This window comes from Coprinopsis cinerea, assembly GCF_000182895.1.
Source record: "Coprinopsis cinerea okayama7#130 chromosome 3 map unlocalized cont3.3, whole genome shotgun sequence".
NCBI lineage: Eukaryota > Fungi > Basidiomycota > Agaricomycetes > Agaricales > Psathyrellaceae > Coprinopsis > Coprinopsis cinerea.
Genome location: NW_003307542.1, coordinates 2,561,191 through 2,577,139, shown reverse-complemented (window position 1 = coordinate 2,577,139; position 15,949 = coordinate 2,561,191). Strand labels below are relative to the sequence as shown.

Here is a 15,949-nt window from a genome sequence, read left to right as displayed (position 1 = left end):
CTCGTAACAAATCGAGGATAGCAAATGTGACATCACTTCCTAGTGGTCTTAGACGGTCCTGCGTTGAATGAGCGCCAGATATCAAGAAGAACCAATAGGGTTATCCACTTACCGGCATTGGAGTTGAGACCGAGTCGATTCTTTTGTTCATATTTCGCAGACAGCGCGCGTAACCGCTCCTGGAGCTCAAGGTCCTCCTTCGTCATCGTTGGCATATTCGCTAGGCGCTTCATCTGCAGCAGCAACGTTTGATGGTGTTGCTCTGCGTCTCTTTCCGCGACAAAATGGTCCCGAACGTCCTGGACGTCCGAGTCTGTCATTGGAATCACAGTCGGATTTCTTCGAATCATAATGGGCGCTGTTCAAGTCGGTGAAACTTGAAAGGACAGGCGCGCGTTGCTGCCTTTGGCTGCGGCGTCGAAGCCAAATAGATTACATAAGACAATCAATCATGGTCGTCGACTGTGTAGCGCAGCGTTGAAGGACAATCCAAAATCCGAAGGCTGCGGCTTCACGTTCTTTCTTCTCAACCACCACCAACGCCGACCTCAACCAACCAGGATACCCTTTTAATCAACCATGGAAGCCGCAATGCGAGTAGCTGAAGTCGTCAAGTCCTTCCGGGTACTTTTGGTTATTTGAAGATTCAGACGCGCAATCCAGCTAATGATGAACGGAATGGGCTACAGGAAACCAGACTCTCCGGACTGCGACCCCCCAGCGAGTTCTTCGATTGGACACGTATCTCACGGCCAGCAGATATGAACCAAGCCACATCTGTGCGTTGAAGCGATCGCCTGGTCGAAAAAAGTATTTAAATCTAAACGAGCATTGCAGCGGATATCATATAACACTCGTTACTTCTCCGGTAAGCGACACCGCATGCTGCCATTCCGAATTCAATGTCAACTGAACGCATTTGACTTGTATAGGAAACTACCTCCTTATTGTCGCCCTTTTGGCTGTATACGCCATGTACGCTCAGCCGCTATCCGCACCAGCTTGGCACAAGACCACTCACCGTTTCAATTGATTTTATAGATTGACAAACTGGCTCCTCATCATCTCCCTCCTCTTCCTTGTCGGAGGCTTTGCTGCTATCAATAAGTTCGGTGGGTACAACTCCATCTTTAAAGTTGTCCCATGACACTCATCTCTTCATCCTTCACCCACTTCTTCCTCTTGGTACCCCGCTCATACGTACCTTCCACCCCGCAATCGACAATACAGCTCCCGAAGCGACCCAGTTCGGTGAACACACTATCACCCAAAAACACCTCTACACCGGCCTTTTCGTTATTGGCATTCCCATGTTCTGGCTTGCTAGCCCCGTCAGCACCATGTTCTGGCTGGTCGGCGCGTCTGGATTCCTCATCTTGGGTCACGCGTCCTTCCTGGAACCTGGCGTAGAGAGCGACTATGCCGCCATCCAAGAAAACGTCTAATTGCTGGCAAGAAGACGTTCTTACCTCCCTTCGACTTATCCTACTTTGGGGTGCGCATCCGGAGTCGCCGCAACAATGGAGCGGGATGTGGTCGCGTGGCTTACGCCCATTCTCTATGCATATGTACCGACAATCGGCATTCAAACCTTTCTCCGCAAGTCAAGGTATACCTTAGCATCGTATTTCTTGTGTCTTGTGTATTTAGACTATTAGTATTGGGACTCCTTCACTTCGTTCACTACTACATCCCCCCTTTTTTTCCAATATAGACTCGATCTCTTCATCTCTATCAACGGCGCCCTTCTCCTAGACGCGATCGCAGTGGGTATGCTGGGCTTAGAGGTTTTGGACACACCTCATTAGCATTTGTCATTGGGCACGACGATCGCGGGTGGGGGACGATGAACTGCGATAAAGTTTGTACCTTCCAAAACATTCCATGGAGGAGACGAACCACCGGCAATTCAATTCAACGCTCAAGCTGAACCACCAAATGCCGACGGTACAACCGCTGCACCTTGTGGGCCCGAACACCCGACTGCGCTTGGCCGTTCCTTTCTCCACATTTACCACGAGCCGTAACAGGGGTTCGAACTGGGGTAAATGAGGTACCCCTTCTATGGTCCAGAGCGCGCAGTGCTTACAGCAACGAAGAGCAATTAAAATGCCGACGCGTCATAGATGAGCCTGGCTGAGCCCTCACCTGCCCTTCTCGAATACCGCCCAAGTCAAACGGTCCTCACGCCCAGACAGCCGCACCCACGCGGGGCTTAGGGCGTCATATATAAGTCATGGTAAAACTAGTTCCATTTGATGGGGGAGTGGAAGGACATTATTGCATGAGGTCGTGGTAATATGACGTGACGTGTTCATCCTATAAGAGATAGAGAAAGAAGGAAACTGCAAGCAGCGAGTAGCAGCAGTGCTAGCGAACAGAGAGGAAAACAACGCAGGAGATGCCATGGGCAGCTTAAGCCAGGAGCGAATCTAGAGACATAGAGACATAACGAAGACCATAAGGGCAAGTGTGCATACAACGACAGAGAGTCAGACGCACAGGTGGCTAGACTCGAAGAGTGTTCGACAGGAGTAACCAAGGAAGCAGACATATCTCGAAAAAGATTAGCAGCGAGAGAGCTAAGTAAGAAGAGATGAAAGACAGAAAAGAGAGATTTTAGAAACACAAAGGGCGAAACGCTAGTCAAACAGTTATTGTGAGAGTGGGATGGAAATAATAAAAAGAACAATAGTTATAGCAAACCAGATGCACACGAACCCCAGATGCTTGAGACAGAGATAAGAAAAGAATAATCATACTTGACAGGTTGAGACCGTCATTGGACGGCAAATCTAGTGGCTGGCTTCTTCTATAGAAGGGGAAGCCATTGGCCTGGAGATAGTACGCAACGAGAAGTCAGTTTGGTAAGGAATTCGTTCGAGGTATCGGAGGTGCCGTACCGATCACCATGCTGGGAAGATCGAATAGGTCTCTTCGTATTGAGAAACAGAACGTCGCTGGGACTGGTGTGCCGTCGGGTTTGAGTAGAACGCAATGCGAGTATACAGACCGTGTCGTGTTTTCGAATGCATGCGACGCAAAGTTCTCCCAATACTCGACCACCGATTGGTTCTCGAAGAGCTAGCGAATCAGAAAGCAAGAGGAAAAGAACAGAGGGCAGAGTAAGTCAACCTGGGTTACACGTCGCGGAGCACGCAGTGGATGGAAAGCGTTACTTACCTCATAGATGTATTTTCGGCGACCAACCAGCTCTTCCATTGGCCACTCCGTAAGCATGCAGAACTCTGGAGCAACGAGGCAGATCTCGCCAGTGCGACGCCAGACGACTGTTGGCGTCCCACTGTAAGATATTAGCTTGCCAAGTTCCTACACAGAGAAAAGTGAGAAACAAACTGTCAACCTGAAAGCCTACGCTGGTCTGCTTACGAGCAATGAACGCTGGAAGCACTTTTCAACGAAAATCTCGTCGTCCAGAGAGAGCGGCATTTGAAGCGCAATTAGCGATGGCCGGAAGATTGCTAGCGCGCGCACTACACGAAGGATGTCGTTCTTCTCGAAGCTTTAAAAGGCAATGTGAAAACGCGGCGAGGACATGAAGAAAGGCGGTAAAGGACAGGAGAGTGAAGAAAGGGAAAGTGTATTAGACCTCGAGTCCCAAGGGCACTCTTTTCGTGTAGGAATCCAACTTGACGAGGGACGTACCGAGTTGGCAGATGTTTCATCAAGAAGTGATAGCCCTCGGTATAGTCGTATGGCTTGGTTACACGATCATTGATACTCTGCAAATGCGAGACCGCGGATTTCGGTTGAGGTATTTCAGCTACCCCGGGCGGAACGGATGCTATTGAGCTCGGTGAAGCGTTGGATAGCGGTGGTGTAAGAAGACCACGAGAAGCGACGTCTGTGGAGACTTTTTCGCCTACAGTGCTGGTTGGTGGTGAGCGAGGCCTTTGGTCGAGGGGATATCGCGGTTGGAGAGGATGCAGAGGGGCTTGAGCGGAATACTGTGAATACGGCAAATCGGACCCTTCGTCCGACCGCTGTTGTTGAGAATAGGAATAGTTTAGGAATTGCGCGCTTGGTGAAGTTGACAGAACAGAGTCTGATGAGATAGATAGCTGCTGCGCATCGGTGTATGAGGAAGTGAAAGACGTGCCCAGCCGTGGCGAGGCTGTAAAATCTAGCGGGTCTGACGGCCAAGAGTAATGTGATTGGGACGGTGGCGGAGGAGGCGACGATGCTGAATCCGGCGGACTTGGGTTGCCCAGAATTGCAGATAGTATCGAGTACTCGAGGTTTGCTGCTTCTGATCCAAACGCGAAGGTGGTTGGGTCGAAAGCGGTTGTGAGCAGCTGCTCGGACTGGGGGACTGGTTCGGCTAAAAGTAGTCTCAAAAACTCTTTCAAGCGGGGACCGACTGGAGACACTCACATATCGGCATTGTGGCGACGACTGGCTGGTGCAATTGGGGCTGAGGCTGAGGCTCTGGGGCCTTGCCCTTGGCTCCTTCCTTGCTACGCTTCAGGGCCTCTATAGAGCCACACGTGATGTCAGAGGAGTGGACTTTGGATTGTCGATAACGGAAAGCGGTGATAGCGTACCTAGTTCGTCATCGTCCAGCAGATATTTCGCCTTCTTGCGATGTCCCTCTCTACAGTTATTGGCGATACCACGTTTTATGCATCTTTGACAGGGTCGGGCTGCACAGATACCATGAGTTCAGGGATTGGGGACAGGGGGCCGAAGAAACACGTACAGTCGTCGCAAGTAAGGTGCGCCTTCTGACAGTGAAAGCATGCGCGATTTGCTTTCTTTTTCTTGGGGCCTTCTCTAGCCTTTTTCTGTGGTTGAGATGGAGCCGAGTCCTGCGGCGAGTCTTCTGGGGTGACTGTGCGGCGTCGTTTTGTTGGTGCGCTGGTAATGCTGGATTGGGAAGAGCTCTTCTTGAGAGTCTGTTGTGGTGAAGTGGATGGACCAGCCTGGGCGGGCTATGGACAGTGACGTCTGTAAGAATGTCAGGCCAAGTTATGAAGAGGACATACTGCAAGAGGCGCTGGGCGAGGTGCGACGGCGAACATGGTTAGTTTAGATTATCCAGGACGATAATTGAGAATTTGGCAAGGGAAGAAACCTTGCGGACTTGTCGTTGAGCGAGCGGTAAAGTCAAGACTCTGAACTCAAAATATTCATCTGCTTTCATGCGCCCTGACAGCCTCGATTTAATAGTTCCCACACCTTCAAATTACTGAGCTGGTTCACTTGCACTCGCCAAGACGGATCAAGCCCGAGTTATGGCCTTTCTTTACTCCGTAATCACGTCCTCAATCCAACTCATCGCGTACCACACCAATCGTGCCATGCATTCCCGTCTGCTCGCGCGTCTAGCTCAGTCGCTAGGCAGCCACCAGGCAACCCTCGAGTTCAAATGGATGGGGCAGGCCCTCAAAACAAAACATGCCACTGCCTCTCTCGAGGAAATGGTCAATCGTCGCGCACGCGGCGAACCCCTGCAATACATCTTGGGTACCTTGGTCTTCGCGATCCCCGTGTCTTTATCTGAAGGCTTCTCTCCATAGGAACGCAGCCCTTTGGCCCTCTCAACCTTCTCACACGTCCGCCGGTCCTTATCCCTCGTCCAGAGACTGAACACTGGGCTCTAAAGTTTGCAGAAAAGTGTCGACCTGTTCAGGGTGTTCACAAATCCCTGCTGGATCTTGGGACAGGCTCAGGGTGCATTCCCCTCCTTCTCTGCCGTCTCTGGCCACAGGGGAGCTTGAGCGCAACTGGCGTCGACATCTCGCCACACGCACTCAGCTTGGCCAACGAAAACGCTGCCCTTTGTGGCATTCCGCCACGGTCGGACTCTATGACACCACGAAACACCTTTAGGACGTCTCTGGCGAATTTCCTTGCTAATGACTTCCCTGGGACCCACCTCTCTTCGGCGCTTCCCATCGATATCCTTATCTCAAATCCTCCCTATATCCCCTGGGACGAGTATCTCGAGCTCCCAGAATCGGTCGTCAACTTCGAGGATCCGAAGGCACTCTTCGGAGGGCCGTCTGGTCTGGAGCACTATGAAGCCATTGCCCGGCTACTAACGCGCCCAGGTATATTCAATACCGGTGCCGTTGTGGCATTAGAGGTTGGCCATAGACAGGCTGAGACTGTCGAGGGCCTCCTTCGCAGTACCGGTCGCATTCGCTCATCAGAAATATGGACTGACCCATGGGGCAAAGAAAGGACCGTCATAGGTTACATGTGATTGGCTAGCCCATCGATGTAATCAGCGACAATATACCTTTACTGATTTGCAAGATGGGACTCCGTAGGGGGTATTCGACACGGTTCAGTTCATTGCTTGAAGCTTGATTCTTGGTATCCTGGTAATCTTTGTCAAGAATGGAAGGTCAACCGGCGTTTGGAGAGGCCCATCGTAAGCAGCAATGTGAAAGATTGGGCGTCGCTCGCGGCTTGGCCTTTACACCGCCGGCAACTTTACAAGCGACTCGTGACGTCAAAACCTCCTATCCATATCCCCAACATCCCCTGGTATCGGGATGGATCAGTTTCGTCGTAAAACAGTGTCTCGTAGACTCCTATGCTACTAACCTCTTGCCCGTAGTTGTCCCAATGTCTATCCTAGGACTCTCGTCTTTCATCAGAGGTGTGTATGCCCTTGACACTGCGGTATCTTTATTGGCACTGATTATATGATAACGGAGGCTGCTGTAGCACACGCAGCTCGCCATGCATCCATCCCAGGATCCCACCGTCACCCAGCGCATCCTAGAACACCATCCCTATCCATTCGACTTCTCGAAGTCACCTATCCACAAGCTCGCAGGACGAGTATCAACCCGCGAAGCTTCTGGGTGTTCCATACTACCTCCCGAGTTGTGGGCTGAGGTTTTCCTGAATTGCATCCCTCAGCTTCCTGCCGAGGGCACACCCACTCCATGGTATCACCGAGACCTTTATGTCAATCCATTGACACCTCCCCTGCTTCTTTGCCAGATATGTCGCTCGTGGAGACAGATTGCGCTATCTCTGTCCCAGCTCTGGCAGAGCTTGACGGTCTATGTCTCGATGGGTACCGCCTATCCCTCGGTCGAACTCTCCCGACTTTGGATATCGCGTTCCGGCAACCTCCCCCTGTCCCTCGCGCTCTACCAGCAGAACGAGTCAAACCTTAATCGTCTCGTCGCAGGACGGATGCTCGGACTCTTCATGAAGTATATCCCTCGATGGTGCGAAATCGACCTTCATCTCGCCGGACCGCGTCTTCCTTATAGCCTCGCACCGGAAGAATTGCGTGCACCGTCGCTTAGGCGGTTCAACATGAAGACGAGCTATAGGGTGTATGAGAAAGAGGAAAAATGTATCTTCGGAATCTTCGAGGACGTACCTCGGCTTTCGCACCTCCAAGTCTCGCGGATCCCGGAACTCGATTTGTTGGGTAACAGCGCCGTGAACATCCCCTTCGCGCAACTGGAGTCCTTATCCCTGGACTATGTTCCATCTGTGGGGACTTCACTTCACCTTCTCAACAAATGCAACAACATACGCGATTGTACGCTGAAGATTGATTCATTATTCGGGCCGATCGAGGACATTCCCTTGTTCCATCCTTCGCTTCGTTCCCTGTCCATCAACATCAGCCACGAGCATTTTCCCGGGTTTCTGGCAAGAATTACTTTACCTGCGTTGAAACGCCTCAAGATCCATGTGCGTGGCCCTTTGGAACAATACACCTGGCCGCAGCACAGTTTTGAAGAATTCCTCGAGCGGTCCTCTTGCGAGCTGACCCGCTTCGAAATTCATGATTCTGGGATGCGAGTCGATCAGTTCGTTTCGGTTCTCTGTCAGAAAAGGATGCAGGGATTAGAAGAGTTGGTTGTAGACGATCGTCGTGATTGGACGTGGGACCCTTTCGTCACCGATATCGCTCTCGATCTGCTCAACTCCCCGCGGTACAAGGATGCCTACTCGGCAATCGTGTTCTTAAACCCCAACGTTGGTTCTATCACCACCACCACGACGACGTCGGAGGGAGAGGGATGGCTCTCGGGAAGCACTGCGTGCTTTCTGCCTAATCTTGCCCAGCTGGTACTACGAGGCAACTGTCTGCGAACCTCCGATGGTGCCATCGCGGATATGGTGGAATCGCGGTGGTACGAAAGAGGGGGACCTGGCGTCAAGCAATTGAAGAACGTTAAGCTTGACATTCCTTCCAGCCATCTTGCGGATGTACAGCGGTTGAAGGCCCTCCAGGCGAAGGGACTGGGATTGGAGCTATCATTCTTGGAAGAGACGTAGGGGTGTTGGCGTTATGCTGGGAATGTTGGCAGATGCGCGTGCGAGCCAGAAGCTTAGATAGTGCTAGTTTAATTCTTCCCTGTATCGCTAGATAGCGGGAACTCCAGTATCCTTAACGTCTTTAGATAGTGCAGTATCTTATCTGGCCTGCATTAGCCCCTAATTCTCCACGTGCATCATGCCTGCACCTATCTCGCCGGACCGGCAGTGGATCCTCTTATAAACCTCCTGCAGTCCCCGTATTCATCGTTCCACTACTTGACTTTGAATTCTTCGTCATGTCTGCCATACAGTCCATCCCCTTAGACCACTTCAAAGAGACCTTCTCAACCTGCACTGGTAAGCGCGCCTACTACATGCCTCAAACGGGCGTCAGAACATGATCCCCATCACCACAGAATTGTCCAGCACGGCTATCGGAGGGAGGATAGTGTCTGTTTCGGACGAGTTCTTCGCAGAAGCGTTTAATCTCCTGAAAGTAGAGGTGAGTCGAACGTTTGTCGTCTGTAATAACAAAAAGCTGACATATAGCGTTCCTGAATTACAGCCTTCCACGAGCTTGAAAGGCAGCTTTGGCCCAAACGGCGCCCTTTACGATGGCTGGGAAACGAGGCGACACAACCCCGCGTACGATTGGTGAGTCTCGCCTTCTCCTTTCCCTCGATGTCGGAGGTTGAGCCAATGGTCTTCGTAGGGTTATTGTCCAATTGGGTACCTCTGGTAATATTATTGGCTTCGACGTCGATACTTCCAACTTCAACGGTAAGAATCGTCGAGATTCAAGCTCCGGGCACGTGCTGACCATTCTGTGGGACCCTGAAGGAAACGAAGCACCGGAAGCTTCCATCGAGGTGATCCATGGGGCACCGGCAGAGAATCCCAGTGTCGATGATGCCGGAGTGAGTCATACCTGTCGTATTTTCTGGTCGGGACCCTTGGATATTGATGTCTACCGCATCGTTAGTGGAAGGAAGTGCTGCCAAGGACTCGCCTAGGCCCAAACTCAAGGCATATGTTCAAGGTCCCTACCACCGACGTAGCCAACTTTGTTAAACTCAAGATTTACCCTGATGGAGGTGTGGTAAGTGCATTTCTTCCAAAGAAGGGTCCGGCTAGCTCGCATTTTTACCCTGGTTTGACGTCTGGTTCGTTTGCCACAGGCTCGATTCAGGGTGTATGGTCACGTATCACCTGTCCATCCGATAGATGGATCGCCCTTCGATTTAGCCCATGTCTTTGCGGGCGGACGGGTACTGGAAGTATCTGATCAACACTTTGGGGTCGGTGCAAACTTGTTGTTGCCTGGTCGGGGGAAGGATATGGGCGATGGCTGGGAGACGAAGCGAAGCAGGACCAAGGGGCACACTGATTGGGTGATCATCAAACTGTTAGTCGTTGCTTTCACTGTCTTTGGTGACGCGTTGCTGATTGTTTACAGTGGTGCACCGGGTTACCTTGAGCACGTAGAGATCGATACAGCACATTTCAAAGGGAATTTCCCAGAGAGCTGCGAGCTGCATGGACTCTATTCAGACAATGATTTAGATGTTCAAGTTCAAGGGAACTGGACTGAGATCCTACCTAGAACGAAACTTGGTCCCCATAGACAGCACTACTTCCAACTCGAGAATGTTGAGAACACTGTATACAGTCATGTCAAGATGACTATATATCCTGATGGTGGGGTCAAGCGGGTGAGAGTCATCGGTAGGAAAGCAGATTCGAACACACTTTCGACCACCCAGCCGCAAGAAACCGTAGTCACGCCGCAGCCGCCCCAATCACTCCAATCGAATCCTTTTTCCAGTTCGACCATGAAGGTGAACACGATCCCTGTACTTCCCTTGACTCCAGAAGGTTTCGCGCCCTTTGGTTCGGTCATCCAAGGCTACAGCGAGTGGACAGCAGCCCCCAAGGGAGCAAAAATCACCAAGGCGAATGCGGATACTGCCGACAAGTTTCACAAGCAGACTCTCCTCACTTCGAGCTATCCACCATCCGCTAACGCAACAACAGGGATATCGGTATATCGATGTCGGCCGCTGAGGGACATCGGTGCAGATGGAACCGTTGCGTTGACTGTGCTGGAGCGACATCGCTTCACGAACCAGACATTTATTCCTATGGGCCGAGGGGACGGTGAAGGGCTGAAGGATCCAGCGCATCGATATCTGGTGGTGGTAGCGCACAACGGTGAAGACGATCGACCTGATCTTCGGACCCTGCGAGCCTTCCTGGCCACGTCCGCACAAGGAGTAACGTACAACGAAGGCGTCTGGCGTGAGTGTGGAGTTGACTTTCTCGTTCGCTGGGTTGGTGATAACTGACGATTTCGGTACCGCAGATCAACCGATGACCGTTCTCGACAAGGTTCGTGATAAGAATTCGCCGTTCCATCTCCGTTTTCTGACCGTTTTCAACAGGTATTGGACTTGGCTTGCGTGGAGACCCAGATTGGCGACGGGAGCGCGAGCGATTGTGAAATTTTGGAATTGGACACCAGCACAGAGCTGTACAAGCTACAGTTGCCTGCGCATGAGTAAATGTACGACGTCTACGTAGAATATCGTGTCAGTATTATATTTGCCAATAGAGTGTCGTTGAACCCACCTGGACGCGTTAAAGAGAGTGGTGCCTGAAGAAAGTTGCGGTTAATTAGGGGCGTGCACGTGAGAGAAAGTTACATCAGCCAGCCGACTTCGAAACACTGGCCAAACAGAGCAGCTCTTGCCATTGCTCACTCATTGGCCACCCTTATCCCCTCCGTTTTCCAAAAAATCTCGCCCTGGAGACGCTAATGGAATCCAGAAAGCGTCCTCATACGGACGATGGGGACGTCTCCGTTGCAAAGAAACGAGTTCTCACAGGTTCAAATGGCACACCACATGTCAATGGCCCCAACGACCAAACCGAGGATGAACAGGTTTTTCAGGCTGGCCTTGAGGTGCGTTGGCGTACTCTTGATGACGCGGTGGCCTTTCTAAAACCTCGCGTCTCGTGTAGAACTTTCGAAAGGAGGCTATTTATCGGAGAATGAAGCACTACAGTCGCGAGAATGAGCGTAATTTAGCAAGAATTGAAGATCTCGAACGTCGGAAAGAGACATGCGAAGCTGGTTTGGCGGCAATGTCTGCATGCTGGGCACAGGTGATGTTCTGGCTTTCAATTGACCGTTGGTGCCTGATCTCATCCCTTACAGCTCATTGAAACGATTCGACTGCTCATTCATACGGATAATCTTCCAGAGAATCATATCAAGGGCAAAGGTAACCATCCCATGAATGGAAATTATTCAACTTAACCTCATACGATAACTTTTAGACATCTTCGACTTGAGTTCGCGTCTGCAGGAGGAGACCACACCCGCTCTGAAGTCAGCTATTGGTGAAGCGGCAAAAGCGACTGAGGCATTAGTAGCCAAGTTTGCGACCCTAGCAGCAGAACAAAAGCCCGAAATTTTGCGGAACGACACATTCCAAGAATGTCAAAGGGCGCAAACCGAGGTAGGGTTTCTATATTTACTACTCTACCTCAGAGTCAATGACGATGATTCTTTAGTGTGCTGCCCTTCAGTCAGACCTCCAACTAACGCGACAACAGCTCCAAGATTGTATAAACGAACGGGACAAGTACCACAACGAACTCATTGCGACCCAGAATCGTATAGAGCGGTCACAAAGTCGGACAGTACTCGCTGTCGAATCCCGGCAACCATCAAGTACAGCGAACAGCGTGAACGGTGATGCAGAGGATACACAGCGCAAGCCGTCCTCTCCTTCAGTGAGTGGTTCGGTTATGGTCCATTGGTGGGGTTTTTGACATCAGCAACTCTCTTCCCTTGTCTGATTTTGTCTCAGGAATCGCCGAAGCCGTCTTCGAATGCACCCGAGAATGCAATGGCTACCGACGCACCGCCTGAACTCTTGCAGCTTAGAGAAAATAAGATTGTGGAATTGGAGAAGGAGGTCGCATCTCTGAAAGCTCGAGCCATGGTCAAGGAAGCCGAGGTATGCCAAAGTGAATGACCCTCCCGAGCTCCTGACCTAACGGCTTTTCCATATCCCTAGTACTCAGCAGTGCCAATGAAGGCTCTTGAAGAGAATGTCGTGTATCGCGCTTTGGTGGAGCGGTGTAACGATTATAAACAACAGGCGACCAACTTGCAAGAAGAGCTCAGCCATGTCAGGGAAGAGAACCATAACCTCAAGGCAATGAGAGCCGACTGGGAAAGCAAGATTCTGGTTTGTCCTTTTTTTCTGCTCCCTGGCCCAGGTTGACCTTAGCTCTACGAATAGGGACATTTGAAGGCCCACAACGAGGAGCTCAAGAGCACAATTGCGAAACGCGATGCCGAGAATACGCGACTGCGAGAGCAGCGAGACCAGCAGCAAGCGGAGCTGAACGAACGCAAGCACAAGGACGGTGTCAAAATAAACCAGATAAATGAGCTCAAAAACCTGGTCGAGCAGCGTAAAGTGAGCACATGGTCCTGCTTTTCACTCGGAACCCGCTAATCGTCAGAATAGGGTCAGATTTGTATCCTGCAGTCTGAGATTCGACGGTGCAAAGCTCGGTTAGCTGCGAATGAGAGGCAGGAGGACTTAATGAAATTCTTCCTGGGCGCCAAGGATGACCCTGGCGTTGTGGACTATGTGAAGTCACTCGAGCAAGAGAAAAAGTGCGTTTCTACCCATCCACTCGTCTGCACTTGCTGACTTTTTGATGTCAAGGGAACTTTCAGCTCGCGCAGATGCTCTGAATGACGCTCTCAGCCGCTGCAGCGAAACCAATCCAGACGTCGCCACGCATATCAATGCGCACGCCGAAGCGGAGGAGAAGCTGAAGCAGGTTACTTCAGAGTTGACCAAGTTCAAGCAGGTTTTCGGCGATCTCCAGAGTCTTCCTCCAGATACCGCCGAACTGGCTGCCCGTCTGCAGACTCAATCCGAAGAAATAGAGCGGCTACGGCTTCTGAATAAGCAATATGAACAGGTATGTTGGATGTCCCACCTCGTGCTTGAGCAGCCCTGTTGACGGTCTTCACATAGTCGGAAGCCGGTCTGTACGAGGAGATTGAGAAGTTGTCTACGGCTTGGGAGAGCTTCGATAAGCAGCTAAGCAACAAAGTCTTCGACCTCGCCAACATGGAGGAACGACTGCAGAAGAGCGTTGTCGAGGTGAGCGTCTCGTCCAACCCTTGCAAGGCACCACATTAACTCGATCCACAGAAAGCCAAGTCGGACAACAAGTACTTCTCAGCAATGCGCGAGAAAGAGGCTATTGACATGGAGCGCAAGAACCTTCAGCGTGTGTTGGAGAAGCAGGGCAAGGCGTTGGACCGCTTCGCCGAAGTCGACAAGAGCGTCAAAGCCATGCAGGATGGTCTGCAGAAGTCACTGGCAACCGCCGAGAAGGCTAAGGATGCCTGTGAAGCCCATAATCGCGAATTGCAAGCCCAACTTGCCCATGCGAAGACGTGTTTGCAATTGGAGAAGGCATCGTTGACCACTGTGAGTTTTGGTACACCGTTGGAGTTTGGAGGTAACTGACGCTGGTTTTCTAGCTGTCGACGTTAATTGCGAATCGGGATCGAGAATGGCAGGTGGCGGCGGAACGAATGAGGCGGGCTGAGGATGACTATTATAGGGCGAAGAAGCAGGCACAGCAGGAGATACAGCGTATGAAGGAGGAAGCGGCGGCTCGTGTTGTTCATAAGCATGGAAGTGGGTCGAAGGATGATGCAGAGTATCAACACCTTCGCGTAAGTCCTCTCAGTATTTGTCACCGACAGCTAGCTGAAGGATCTTTACCAGTCCTTGCTTCTCTGCTCAACGTGCGGTACCAATTTCCGATCCGTTATCATCACGAAGTGCATGCACAGTTCGTCATACTTGTTCTTCTTCGATGCGGCCTCCAGCTGACATACCCGTTTAGCGTTCTGTAAGCCCTGCGTGGAAGCGCGAATCACAACGCGACAGCGTAAATGCCCAGCGTGTAACCTGCAATTCGCGCAGTCGGACGTGTCCACATTATATATGCAATAGTGTTTGTCGATTAATGCTGGAAATGCTTTCGTTCCTTTTTATTTCCATATTCCCCGTTCATGACATGTCCGCCCTTCACTGCACACCTCATGACTCTGCCTCACCTACTACTCTCTTCAAGAGTCTCCGTTCACATATCTCTTACTTCTTTATTACTCTATTCGTTGTCCTTGTTTTTGACTCCCCGCTGCAGACCTTGACCGTTGACGATACGATACCTCATTCCTCAATCTAGCCTATTTATCTTCACGCTTTCTTTCTCTCCTCTGTTTGTTCTATCTGTTTACTGTCTGTTTCTTTGCGGTAGAAGCTCACCCACACGATTCAATATTATATAGGCATGTAATTGATAGTATCATTATCATTATGAAAGATGTAAATAGTAGAGTATGACTACCGCTTGACCCAGGTGTACTGTTCGAAGGGGAAATATCAGTATGCGACAGGGAGAATGAATGGAAAGCGGGATTGGGACGTACCCTCTTGCGAGCCTTGGCGAGACCGGTCTTCTTCCTCTCCACCATACGAGGATCACGTCTAGTAAGTTTGGCTGGAAAGAAAACTTGTGAGCAGGGGAAAGGAGGCAAGGTGTTGATACAGATGACGCACCTTTCCTGAAGAGGGTTTCGAGGTCGGGCTCGTGTGCGACGATGCCCTTGGCAATGCCATGGGCCAGAGCACCGGATTGGCCAGTAGTTCCTCCTCCACGAACGATAGCAAAGATGTTGTATTTCCCGAGAACGCCAGCAACCTTGAGGGGTCGGGTTATCCTCTCTCTGTCGGCTGGGAGGAAGAAGAATTCGTTCATGGGAATGTTGTTGACGAGGATAGTGGTGGTGGGGATGGGATTAGGCGTAGGAGTGGTCGAGGTGGAGATTTCCCCTTCGGAAGCAGCCTCGGACGGCCGAGTCTCTTCAAGAGCTGGGTGTTGGACAGGAATCATCCATACTCGAGCAGAACTCGTCTTTCGCTTTCCGACGGTATACGAACGACCATAAACGTCCAGTTCAACCTTCTTCCTTTTCCCTCGCGCAAGGTACGCATCCTTCTTCGAGCTTTCAAAGATGGACAAAATGCCCTCTAGACTCCTTGAAATCTCGGCCACGCCAGCGGTATTCGCGATCCGGTAGTAGTCGTTCAGCTCATTCAAGAGTTTGGTGACTTTGCGGTACCGTGAGAGCGTCATTTTGGTTTGGAATTCTGAAGACATCTCTTCCTTGGTTTTCCAGACTGGGTGCACAACGGGGAGGCTGGCCCGAGCAAAGGCGGGAAGCGGGAGAAGTTGGACACGTCGGAGGGCGTTTCCGGTGGATGAGATGGCTTTTTCGAGCTGGGCGACTTGGTCGTAGTACTCTGGGCGCGTGGTGTAGAAGCTGGGAGAGGCTGGTGGGACTGGGCCTCGTCGTCGTCGACCACCGGTGCTCGAGTCGGCGGAGGCGTCCCCGGCGTCACCGTGTCTGCCAGTGAAGGCTGGTTGAACGTCTTCTAACTGGGCTGGGGGCACATAAGGACGTGCAGTTGCAAAAGTCCTACGAACACAAGTTCTAAAAGGGTTCCGTAGGATGTTCATGACGCCCAGCCGCGATGCGCTGTGAGCTGGTGGAAATCGAATGTCCAGAAAC

The 15,949-nt window shown here is 51.3% G+C and overlaps 8 protein-coding genes across 8 annotated transcripts; 4 read left to right on the top strand and 4 right to left on the bottom strand.

Annotated features, from left to right (window-relative positions):
- Positions 1–32: 32 nt before the first annotated feature.
- Positions 33–320, bottom strand: CC1G_14249 (hypothetical protein; the record flags this gene model as incomplete). Its single annotated transcript, XM_002911672.1, has 2 exons — positions 33–58; positions 113–320. 2 exons carry the CDS (start codon positions 318–320, stop codon positions 33–35), a joined length of 234 nt encoding a protein of 77 aa, XP_002911718.1.
- A 195-nt stretch (positions 321–515) lies between these two features.
- On the top strand, positions 516–1,730 carry CC1G_03211 (hypothetical protein). Its single transcript, XM_001830622.2, has 6 exons — positions 516–624; positions 690–779; positions 838–868; positions 933–975; positions 1,042–1,112; positions 1,231–1,730. Exons 1-6 carry the CDS (start codon positions 580–582, stop codon positions 1,443–1,445), a joined length of 495 nt encoding a protein of 164 aa, XP_001830674.2. The 5' UTR covers positions 516–579; the 3' UTR covers positions 1,446–1,730.
- Positions 1,731–2,333: 603 nt separating this feature from the next.
- On the bottom strand, positions 2,334–5,042 carry CC1G_03210 (transcription factor; the record flags this gene model as incomplete). The annotated part of the gene is made up of 9 exons (XM_001830621.2): positions 2,334–2,835; positions 2,904–3,084; positions 3,184–3,330; positions 3,391–3,523; positions 3,667–4,342; positions 4,396–4,494; positions 4,566–4,664; positions 4,721–4,952; positions 5,007–5,042. The coding sequence occupies 9 exons, from the start codon at positions 5,040–5,042 to the stop codon at positions 2,813–2,815; spliced, it is 1,626 nt and encodes a 541-aa protein (XP_001830673.1). The 3' UTR covers positions 2,334–2,812.
- Positions 5,043–5,418: 376 nt separating this feature from the next.
- CC1G_14248 (modification methylase) lies at positions 5,419–6,872 on the top strand (the record flags this gene model as incomplete). The annotated part of the gene is made up of 5 exons (XM_002911671.1): positions 5,419–5,487; positions 5,654–6,074; positions 6,297–6,350; positions 6,590–6,631; positions 6,700–6,872. 5 exons carry the CDS (start codon positions 5,419–5,421, stop codon positions 6,870–6,872), a joined length of 759 nt encoding a protein of 252 aa, XP_002911717.1.
- Positions 6,873–7,149: 277 nt separating this feature from the next.
- On the bottom strand, positions 7,150–8,205 carry CC1G_14247 (hypothetical protein; the record flags this gene model as incomplete). Its single annotated transcript, XM_002911670.1, has 4 exons — positions 7,150–7,316; positions 7,532–7,608; positions 7,667–7,826; positions 8,100–8,205. The coding sequence occupies 4 exons, from the start codon at positions 8,203–8,205 to the stop codon at positions 7,150–7,152; spliced, it is 510 nt and encodes a 169-aa protein (XP_002911716.1).
- A 356-nt stretch (positions 8,206–8,561) lies between these two features.
- Positions 8,562–10,826, top strand: CC1G_03207 (allantoicase; the record flags this gene model as incomplete). Its single annotated transcript, XM_001830618.2, has 10 exons — positions 8,562–8,622; positions 8,682–8,767; positions 8,831–8,919; positions 8,978–9,045; positions 9,106–9,182; positions 9,248–9,364; positions 9,444–9,670; positions 9,722–10,563; positions 10,628–10,653; positions 10,707–10,826. The coding sequence occupies 10 exons, from the start codon at positions 8,562–8,564 to the stop codon at positions 10,824–10,826; spliced, it is 1,713 nt and encodes a 570-aa protein (XP_001830670.2).
- Positions 10,827–11,080: 254 nt separating this feature from the next.
- Positions 11,081–14,204, top strand: CC1G_03206 (hypothetical protein; the record flags this gene model as incomplete). The annotated part of the gene is made up of 14 exons (XM_001830617.2): positions 11,081–11,227; positions 11,287–11,430; positions 11,483–11,549; positions 11,605–11,786; positions 11,842–12,063; positions 12,141–12,290; positions 12,351–12,524; positions 12,579–12,758; positions 12,810–12,961; positions 13,014–13,275; positions 13,332–13,460; positions 13,512–13,793; positions 13,847–14,044; positions 14,097–14,204. 14 exons carry the CDS (start codon positions 11,081–11,083, stop codon positions 14,202–14,204), a joined length of 2,397 nt encoding a protein of 798 aa, XP_001830669.2.
- A 516-nt stretch (positions 14,205–14,720) lies between these two features.
- CC1G_03205 (mitochondrial 37S ribosomal protein MRPS9) lies at positions 14,721–15,943 on the bottom strand (the record flags this gene model as incomplete). The annotated part of the gene is made up of 3 exons (XM_001830616.2): positions 14,937–15,943; positions 14,807–14,877; positions 14,721–14,741 (listed from the first exon to the last, which is right to left on the bottom strand). The coding sequence occupies exons 1-3, from the start codon at positions 15,895–15,897 to the stop codon at positions 14,721–14,723; spliced, it is 1,053 nt and encodes a 350-aa protein (XP_001830668.2). The 5' UTR covers positions 15,898–15,943.
- Between the last annotated feature and the right edge of the window lie 6 nt (positions 15,944–15,949).

Coding starts and splice junctions, on each gene's coding strand:
- CC1G_03211 (XM_001830622.2), top strand. CDS start 580: ATGGAAGCCGCAATGCGAGTAGCTGAAGTCGTCAAGTCCTTCCGG. Junction 625..689: donor AAGTCGTCAAGTCCTTCCGG/GTACTTTTGGTT, acceptor AATGGGCTACAG/GAAACCAGACTCTCCGGACT. Junction 1,113..1,230: donor TGCTGCTATCAATAAGTTCG/GTGGGTACAACT, acceptor TCGACAATACAG/CTCCCGAAGCGACCCAGTTC.